Source organism: Phytophthora cinnamomi (genome assembly GCF_018691715.1).
Source record: "Phytophthora cinnamomi strain GKB4 chromosome Unknown Contig41, whole genome shotgun sequence".
Classification (NCBI taxonomy): domain Eukaryota; phylum Oomycota; class Peronosporomycetes; order Peronosporales; family Peronosporaceae; genus Phytophthora; species Phytophthora cinnamomi.
Genome location: NW_027150974.1, coordinates 622984 through 632303, shown reverse-complemented (window position 1 = coordinate 632303; position 9320 = coordinate 622984). Strand labels below are relative to the sequence as shown.

At 55.3% G+C, this 9320-nt stretch overlaps 5 protein-coding genes across 5 annotated transcripts; 2 read left to right on the top strand and 3 right to left on the bottom strand.

Annotated features, from left to right (window-relative positions):
- Positions 1 to 242: 242 nt before the first annotated feature.
- Positions 243 to 1410, bottom strand: IUM83_17517 (uncharacterized protein; the record flags this gene model as incomplete). The annotated part of the gene is made up of 2 exons (XM_067942468.1): positions 243 to 617; positions 691 to 1410. The coding sequence occupies 2 exons, from the start codon at positions 1408 to 1410 to the stop codon at positions 243 to 245; spliced, it is 1095 nt and encodes a 364-aa protein (XP_067791223.1).
- A 1090-nt stretch (positions 1411 to 2500) lies between these two features.
- Positions 2501 to 3640, bottom strand: IUM83_17516 (uncharacterized protein; the record flags this gene model as incomplete). The annotated part of the gene is made up of 2 exons (XM_067942467.1): positions 2501 to 2875; positions 2942 to 3640. The coding sequence occupies 2 exons, from the start codon at positions 3638 to 3640 to the stop codon at positions 2501 to 2503; spliced, it is 1074 nt and encodes a 357-aa protein (XP_067791203.1).
- Positions 3641 to 4730: 1090 nt separating this feature from the next.
- IUM83_17515 (uncharacterized protein) lies at positions 4731 to 5870 on the bottom strand (the record flags this gene model as incomplete). The annotated part of the gene is made up of 2 exons (XM_067942466.1): positions 4731 to 5105; positions 5178 to 5870. 2 exons carry the CDS (start codon positions 5868 to 5870, stop codon positions 4731 to 4733), a joined length of 1068 nt encoding a protein of 355 aa, XP_067791216.1.
- Positions 5871 to 6121: 251 nt separating this feature from the next.
- Positions 6122 to 6462, top strand: IUM83_17514 (lyr family of fe s cluster biogenesis protein; the record flags this gene model as incomplete). Its single annotated transcript, XM_067942465.1, has 2 exons — positions 6122 to 6247; positions 6337 to 6462. The coding sequence occupies 2 exons, from the start codon at positions 6122 to 6124 to the stop codon at positions 6460 to 6462; spliced, it is 252 nt and encodes an 83-aa protein (XP_067791207.1).
- Positions 6463 to 6605: 143 nt separating this feature from the next.
- IUM83_17513 (uncharacterized protein) lies at positions 6606 to 7118 on the top strand (the record flags this gene model as incomplete). The annotated part of the gene is made up of 1 exon (XM_067942464.1): positions 6606 to 7118. One exon carries the CDS (start codon positions 6606 to 6608, stop codon positions 7116 to 7118), a length of 513 nt encoding a protein of 170 aa, XP_067791220.1.
- Positions 7119 to 9320: the final 2202 nt, after the last annotated feature.

Genomic DNA, 9320 nt, shown 5'->3' with positions numbered 1-9320 from the left:
TTGGTGGACGACGCAGCGGATCTTGACTCGGATGAGTCTCCCCAGTCACGAGCACCGTCGCAGCCGTCGCTAGTAAAACAGTACACACCTCCACCTACCTACGTATCCTCCTACGCTCGTATCAACAACACGTGTATTTCTATTACGTTATCTCATTGGCGCAGGAATGCTCGTCCAGGTCTACGATGGGAGTGAATATTGTACAGGTCAATCGGTGCTTCAACGACCTCTACAGTAGTCGGTTAACCAAAGTTGCTGAACACGTAATCTTGTATTGACTGACGGAAGCTGCGCATTTTGTCGCCGATGGTCCTGAAGACCACTTGCTGTGCTTGTGCTGCATGTGCAGGAACATCGGGTGTCATCTCCGCCTTGTAAAAGCTTTTCATCACGTACGAGCGCAGCGGGTCTTCAGGCGACGCCGAAATGACGGTCCAGTTGTAGTCTTCGAAGACGAATTGTCCCGTGGATAAAAACCACTTCGTTATTCCGACCAGGACGACACGGTCGCCCTCGTCGTATCGACGGAAAGTCGTGACCGAGTTGGCACCCAGCGAGCCTTCGTGTAGAGATGCGACGACGTTAACGTCCAGTGGAGTCGGAGTTTTCCGATGTACCTGCGATTCCACAAACCTTTGAGCGAGGATCTACAAAGACATAAACTAAAAATCCTAAAAGACGCACACGTACCGAGTGAAACAACTTGTCCGCGTCTCTCTTGCTACTCATTACATACTGCCACACCATATCTGCGAGTGCTTGCAACATAATATGTTCGGAGATATTATCTCCGAGTGCTTGGGCTGAGAACGCCACGGGCGTGGTCACGCTCAAGTGGGCGCAGTTGCTCTGCATCAATTGCCAGCGAAAGGAGACCTTCGTGTCGCTCTCCACGACAGGGAAGACCGCGTCGGTGTCGAGCCGCAGCCAGTCCAACCTGTTGCACATTTCCTCCAGCACTGCGTCGCCGAAGCTGGCTTCACGTGGCGGTCGGTCGACCTTGGGCTGGAGTTGGAGCACGAAGTCCAGGCCCTCAAGCGGCTGCGTCTTTTGCAAAATTCTCAGAATCTGCGCTCGGAGCTGCTGTTGCTCCGCCAGCATGACCTTCAGCTCCTGATTGGTCTTTTCTGCGCGCCAGCGTAGCTCGCGCTGGGCGATCGCCACGCTCCGCCACTGAGTCGCGGACGCATGTGCATCGACCACTGCAGCGCCGTCTACTGATACTGGTACCGGTAGGAACTGTTCCCGCGTCGTTCGCAGTTGAGACAACTGAGCGCCCAAGACTTCCGTCTCCAGGCGGAGCGCCTGCAGCTCGCGTCTCTTTCGGCGCAAGAGGGACGTCGTGTAGGGCTCCCCACTGGGCGTTCGGGGCCTGCTCTTCGGTCTCGGTGTTCTTGTGCTCTTGGTCATGGTGACTCGGACTGACTCTTGACGTGACTCTGTAGTTCGAAGAACTATTGTTACCGGTAGCAACAGGAATGTGCTCACGCGGCGGTATTTCTACCGGAATACGTCGGTAACGAGGGGAGAGCGGTCAAGACCGGTTTTACCGGTTTCCTCGGATGGCGCGCCCGAAAAACAGATTCTGGAAATTGTGTCGATAACGAAGTGGGCTTTTTTTAAGTAGGTTACGCCTGATGGTGTAAGGTGGGCGTCTATTTGTGTCTACAGGTTGGAAACACCGAGAGTCACGAGGGCGGTGGCAGCCAGAACAAAGTTGGTGGCGAGTGCAGTCGCTGAGTTGGAACCTGATCTGGACTTGGATGCACTCTTGCTGTTTGACGAGCTGGACGCTTCGGTAGACGTCGGAGGACTTCTTGTGGACTGGTACTGGTCGGCAGACGAGCTGGACGTGGACGTTGACGCGCTGGAGGAGCTGATGAGCGAGGTAGAGGACCCGCTCGAGCTGGCCAAGGCATCCAGGGACACGCGGGTGCTTGAGGCATCGCATCCGGACTTGACAGCGCGGAGCCGGATCGAGGCGCGATTGCACCGCCCGTATACGGGAACGAGAAAGAAGTTGACGACGAGTCAGAGCTGCTTTGAGCCGAGGTGGAGTCGGGGCTGCTCTGTGCGGACGTCGAATCGGAGCTTGTCAAAATGGCCGAGTAGAGTCGATGGACGACTCAGCGGATTTTGAGGCGGATGAGGAGGTGCTGGGCGTCGTCCTCCTCCACCTCATTTAATCTCCAAGTAGGTCTTCCAGCTCCTGTTTCTCGCGGCGACAGTCGCCAGCACCAGCGCTCGCGACTCGTCCACCTCTAGCTCCGGGTCAGTCGCCGCCGGCGACTCGTCCTTCTGTCTTCCAGCTCCGACACCACCCCATCTGCAACTCTCGCCACGGAGGTGCTCTCCGTCTCGCCGTCAAACTCCAGCGCTCAGTCTTCTTTCTCCAGCTCCAGCCCCGGCAGCTCGTCCACCACCGCCACCGAGGTGTCCTCATCCTCCACGGATGTGCAACGACCTCTTGTACTGCCTTCATCATGGGACAATGAATAGATTAACCAAAGTTGATGAGGAGGTAATCTTGCATTGACTGACGGAAGCTGCGCATTTTGTCGCCGATGGTCCTGAAGATGATTTGCTGTGCTTGTGCTGCATGTGCGGGAACATCGGGTGTCATCTCCGCCTTGTAAAAGTTTTTCATCACGCACGAGCGCAGCGGGTCCTCAGGCGACGCTGAAATGACGGTCCAGTTGTAGTCTTCGAAGACGAATTGTCCCGTGGATAAAAACCACTTCGTTATTCCGACCAGGACGACTCGGTCGCCCTCGTCGTATCGACGGTAAGTCGTGAGCGAGTTGGCACCTAGCGAACCTACGTGTAGCGCTGTAACGACGTTGAAGTCCACTGGAGTCGGACTTTTCCGACGTACCTGCGATTCCACAAACCTTTGAGCGAGGATCTACAAAAACAAAAAATCCTAAAGATGCACACGTACCGTGTGAAACGACTTGTCAGTGTCTCGCATGCTGCTCTGCCACAACTTATCTCCGAGTGCATGCGACATATCTCCGAGTGCATGGGCTGAGCACGCCACGGGCGTGATCAAACCCAACTGGACGCAGTTACTCTCGGGCATCGATTGCCAGCGAAAGGAGACCTTCGTGTCGCTCTCCACGACAGGGAAGACCGCGTCGGTGTCGAGCCGCAGCCAGTCCAACTTGTTACACATTTCCTCCAGCACTGCGTCGCCGAAGCTGGCGTCACGTGGCGGTCGGTCGACCTTGGGTTGGAGTTGAAGCACGAAGTCCAGGCCCTCAAGCGGCTGCGTCTTTTGCAAAATTCTCAGAATCTGCGCTCGGAGCTGCTGTTGCTCCGCCAGCATGACCTTCAGCTCCTGATTGGTCTTTTCTGCGCGCCAGCGTAGCTCGCGCTGGGCGATCGCCACGCTCCGCCACTGAGTCGCGGACGCATGTGCATCGACCACTGCAGCGCCGTCTACTGATACTGGTACCGGTAGGAAATACAGTTCCCGCGTCGTTCGCAGTTGAGACAACTGGTCGCCCAAGGCTTCCGCCTCCAGGCGGAGCGCCTGCAGCTCGCGTCTCTTTCGGCGCAAGAGGGACGTCGTGTAGGGCTCCCCACTGGGCGTTCGGGGCCTGCTCTTCGGTCTCGGTGTTCTTGTGCTCTTGGTCATGGTGACTCGGACTGACTCTTGACGTGACTCTGTAGTTCGAAGAACTATTGTTACCGGTAGCAACAGGAATGTGCTCACGCGGCGGTATTTCTACCGGAATACGTCGGTAACGAGGGGAGAGCGGTCAAGACCGGTTTTACCGGTTTCCTCGGATGGCGCGCCCGAAAAACAGATTCTGGAAATTGTGTCGATAACGAAGTGGGCTTTTTTTAAGTAGGTTACGCCTGATGGTGTAAGGTGGGCGTCTATTTGTGTCTACAGGTTGGAAACACCGAGAGTCACGAGGGCGGTGGCAGCCAGAACAAAGTTGGTGGCGAGTGCAGTCGCTGAGTTGGAACCTGATCTGGACTTGGATGCACTCTTGCTGTTTGACGAGCTGGACGCTTCGGTAGACGTCGGAGGACTTCTTGTGGACTGGTACTGGTCGGCAGACGAGCTGGACGTGGACGTTGACGCGCTGGAGGAGCTGATGAGCGAGGTAGAGGACCCGCTCGAGCTGGCCAAGGCATCCAGGGACACGCGGGTGCTTGAGGCATCGCATCCGGACTTGACAGCGCGGAGCCGGATCGAGGCGCGATTGCACCGCCCGTATACGGGAACGAGAAAGAAGTTGACGACGAGTCAGAGCTGCTTTGAGCCGAGGTGGAGTCGGGGCTGCTCTGTGCGGACGTCGAATCGGAGCTTGTCAAAATGGCCGAGTAGAGTCGATGGACGACTCAGCGGATTTTGAGGCGGATGAGGAGGTGCTGGGCGTCGTCCTCCTCCACCTCATTTAATCTCCAAGTAGGTCTTCCAGCTCCTGTTTCTCGCGGCGACAGTCGCCAGCACCAGCGCTCGCGACTCGTCCACCTCTAGCTCCGGGTCAGTCGCCGCCGGCGACTCGTCCTTCTGTCTTCCAGCTCCGACACCACCCCATCTGCAACTCTCGCCACGGAGGTGCTCTCCGTCTCGCCGTCAAACTCCAGCGCTCAGTCCTCTTTCTCCAGCTCCAGCCCCGGCAGCTCGTCCACCACCGCCACCGAGGTGTCCTCATCCTCCACGGATGCGCAACGACCTCTTGTACTGCCTTCATCATGGGACAATGAATAGATTAACCAAAGTTGATGAGGAGGTAATCTTGCATTGACTGACGGAAGCTGCGCATTTTGTCGCCGATGGTCCTGAAGATGATTTGCTGTGCTTGTGCTGCATGTGCGGGAACATCGGGTGTCATCTCCATCTTGCAAAAGTTTTTCATCACGCACGAGCGCAGCGGGTCTTCAGGCGACGCCGAAATGACGGTCCAGTTGTAGTCTTCGAAGACGAATTGTCCCGTGGATAAAAACCACTTCGTTATTCCGACCAGGACGACACGGTCGCCCTCGTCGTATCGACGGAAAGTCGTGACCGAGTTGGCACCCAGCGAGCCTTCGTGTAGAGATGCGACGACGTTAACGTCCAGTGGACTTGGCGTTTTCCGATGTACCTGCGATTCCACAAACCTTTGAGCGAGGATCTACAAAGACATAAACAAAAATTCTAAAAGACGCACACGTACCGAGTGAAACAACTTGTCCGTGTCTCTCTTGCTGCTCGTTGCATACTTCCACACCTTATCTCCAAGTGCTTGGGCCGAGCATGCCACGGGCGTGACCACGTTCAAGTGGATGCAGTTGCTCTCGGGCATCAATTGCCAGCGAAAGGAGACCTTCGTGTCGCTCTCCACGACAGGGAAGACCGCGTCGGTGTCGAGCCGCAGCCAGTCCAACTTGTTACACATTTCCTCCAGCACTGCGTCGCCGAAGCTGGCGTCACGTGGCGGTCGGTCGACCTTGGGTTGGAGTTGAAGCACGAAGTCCAGGCCCTCAAGCGGCTGCGTCTTTTGCAAAATTCTCAGAATCTGCGCTCGGAGCTGCTGTTGCTCCGCCAGCATGACCATCAGCTCCCGGTTGGTCTTTTCTGCACGCCATCGTTGCTCGCGCTGGGTGGTCGCCACGCTTCGCCACCGAGTCGCGGACGCATGTGCATGAGCCGCTGCAGCGGAGCTCTTGGTGTCTACTACTGCTGGTACCGGTAGGAACTGTTGCCGCGTCGTTCGCAGTTGAGACAACTGGTCGCCCAAGGCTTCCGCCTCCAGGCGGAGCGTCTGCAGCTCGCGTCTCTTTCGGCGCCAGAGGGCTGTCGTGTAGGGCTCCCCGTTGAGTGTTATGGGACTGCTTTTCGGTCTCGGTGTTCTTGTGCTCTTGGTCATGGTGAGACGGACTGACTCGGACGTGACTGACTCTGACTCTGCTCGCGCTACCAATACCGGTGCGAGTGTCTCAAAACCGGTATGCCGGCCTTTTAGTTTTTATTTGAGTGACCGAGGCGGTGCGCACTCATTCCGAATCCGAAACCTCAAACACTCACGTGCGCCTGCTTGAGGCTCCCATCTCAAACACACAAATTGTCGTCTCTGTTGCCTTCTAATTTCTAGTTCGCGTCACAAACTGTGAGGCCCAGATGAAGGTCAAGGTGCACTCGGGGCTGCAGCTGCAGGTGCTGGCGCTGTACAAGAAGGCGCTGCAGGCGGCGGCGCGCAAGGACAGCGACACGCTGCGCTACGTGCGCCAGCGCTTCCGCGAGGACGTACGGCGCCCAGTAGCAACCTTTTATCCGTTTTATCCGAGTACTGATTTAGTGCAATATTATCTTATTCTGTCACGCCTGCACTTTAGGCGGCTTCCGTGGACCGCAAGGACTTTGTGGTGATTGAGTACATGCTGCGCAAGGGTGAGCGCGACCTGAAGATGCTGGAGCGAATGAAGTCGGCGCACTTCACGCAGGTGTCGCACCCAAACTAGGAAATACAGATTCTGGAAATTGTGTCGAGGACAAAGTGGACTTTTTTAAGCAGGCTACGCCTGAAGGTGGACGGTGGACGTGTATTTGTGTCTATAGGAGGGAGACGCTGACGGTCACGAGGGTGGTGGCAGCCAGAACCAAGTTGGTGGCGAGTGTAGTCGCCGAGCTGGAACCTGAACTGGACTTGGACACACTCTTGCTGTTTGACGAGCTGGACGCTTCGGTAGACGTCGGAGGACTTCTTGTGGGCTGGTATTGGTCGGCAGAGGAGCTGGACGTGGATGTTGACGCGTTGGAGGAACTGATGAGTGAGGAGGGGGACCCGCTCGAGCTGGCCGAGGCGTCCAAGGACACGCTGACGGACGCGTCCGTGGAGGATGAGGACACCTCGGTGGCGGCGGTGGACGAGCTGCCAGGACTGGAGCTGGAGAAAGGGGACGGAGCGCTGGAGTTTGATGACGGCGATACGGAGAGCATCTCGGTGGCGAGAGTTGCAGATGGGGTGGTGTCGGAGCTGGAAGACGCGTCGAGCGAGAAGGACGAGGCGCCGGCGGCTACTGACCCGGAGCTAGAGGTGGACGAGCGGCGAGCGCTGGTGCTAGCGACTGCCGCCGCGAGAAGCAGGAGCTGGAAGACCTTCATGGGGGTTAATTGAGGTGGAGAAAGACGAGATTGAATCTCGTTGGCTGGTCGGTTTGGCTGAAAAAGCGACTATGGCGGTCGTGTGCTCCATGCTCATTTGGACGCAGCGGTAGATGGTCTGGTATTGCTGCGAAACATGTGGGGGGTGGATGCAAACACTATAGAGATCGTCGACTTCAAACAGAAGGAGATTGCCATGCGAGTACAGTGCCAGGTGGGTATCCTATCCCTCACCGCCATTAAAATCAAGCTGCGTATTGAAGACTTGTGCGAGCTAGCCAGAGGTGCAGCTTTACCTTACCGTTATTGGATGACCTCTCGTTTTAAGGAAGTCCTTAGAAGTTGCAGGATATCGCTGAGGTTGCCACCGTTGACCAGTTGACCCAATACGAGGAAGTCTCTTACGATCAAGACGTTGCCTACTAGCAAACCGTTTTAATGAAGAGTTGTCGGGTGGAAGAAGATCGAGGCACCGTCCCAACTACAATATCGTGAGGATGGCTCGGACACTCAAGTTCGCGCTGCCAGGAGCTCGGACGTCGCTTTGAACACTTCGATTCACGGTTAGCGCCATTATTTTCGCGTACGACCCCGCCCCATATCTGAATGCAGGTTTATGTCGAGATTTTCACGAGCGCATCCGCAGTGGGGATATCGAGGGCGTGCTTGACCTACTGAAGGTGGAGCTTCTAATAAATCGATAATATTGATTCACGCTCGCAACGAAGACCGAGCAACTTCACTCATGATCCCGACGACCCTCTCAGATGCGTATCAAGCACTGCGGATGATCGAGCTGTTCATGAAAGAAGGAGCCTTCCTCGGCTCCCACGACTGCCACCGGATGTATGCTCTGCTTTATGCATGCAAGTATGGGGCTGACCTGGCGGTGGTTGAAACTCTTCTCCAGTGGAATGGTCGTAAGGGAGGCATGGCATTCCGCTGGCATGACCGTGATACTCAAGGGAGAACTGCATTAATGCTGGCCAGTCACCGGGCGAATACGCCTGTGACCAAGCTGCTCTTGGACGAGATTGATATCGTCAGGTACGCGAAGCAGAACCACCCCTTTAAAGTTCTCAAAAGAGCTATAAAATCGGGAAGCGAGCATCATGCCGTGGAAGTCGTAATGCACCGGAAGATTCAAGCCTCAATCCGAGATCCTGAGATCACTCGTTTCAAGGGAAGCGGCAAGCCTGAGCTATCCTGGACGATCTCCAAGTGCACAGAAGCTGCTGTTGATCGGGGTATGGTCGACCTGGTCCAGGTCTTGAACCAGTTAAACCGGCGTAAGGTGTCGCGCGCAGTGTGGTACATGACCCACAAACTCTCTGGCGATGGAGTTAATGCTTTGACTATGGTGCCAGAAGTGCTTTTGAGGATCGGGAGGGTTTTCACTGATGCTTGGAGGTGGAAACAGTTCGAGAGGTGTGCCTTGCCCGTTACGGAAGAAACCAAGATGGCTTGGAAGAAGACAATTGCCTGTTGAGGGGGTTGCCAGACGACGTTTTCCATCGAATTGTAGCATTCGCGGTGCCGCCGCCGTGCCAGCACCCGTCCGATTTTGAGCACCGGTGGTGTGACTGTAACAACATATCTGCCAATGGAGAATGCCTCTGGCACAATGCTTATCGAGCAAATCGAACCGACTATGACCAAGTCTACAACTATAAAGGAAGTCTCTAAGAGCTGCGAGTAGTCACGCACTAAGTGGCCGTCGGAAAGCTAGTATACCAACTAGCGTCGTGGGATCTGAACAGCAAAGGAGATAATAGTGATGCACCTCCCAGAAGCCGAAGTGGTGTTTCTACTTAAGAACACATTAGCAGCGTGTTTCTGTTAGTAACGTTAACGATGGAGCAATTTCCTTAATACGGTAGAAAACTACTGTTTTGTTTCCCAGGTGATTATGACTGCCCCAAAAACAGTAGAAGTTCACAAAGTGCGATCCATGTCTTGATGCGTACTTAATTACGAACCAAAATAGAAATACGTCTGCGAGCGCTTGCTTTAGATTATTTACAGCAGATACAAAATACGCATAGACCGATAGAAAAGGTAACACTTCCTTACGAAAACTCGCAACCGCTTTACTTCATTGCCAAAATGGCAGACTCTAGTACAAAGACACAGTCAACGTTTGGCAACGCTCGCTTCGTCCTGGACGCATTCGATATCGACGCTGCTGTAGCGTGATGGCTTCTACAGAGGGTCG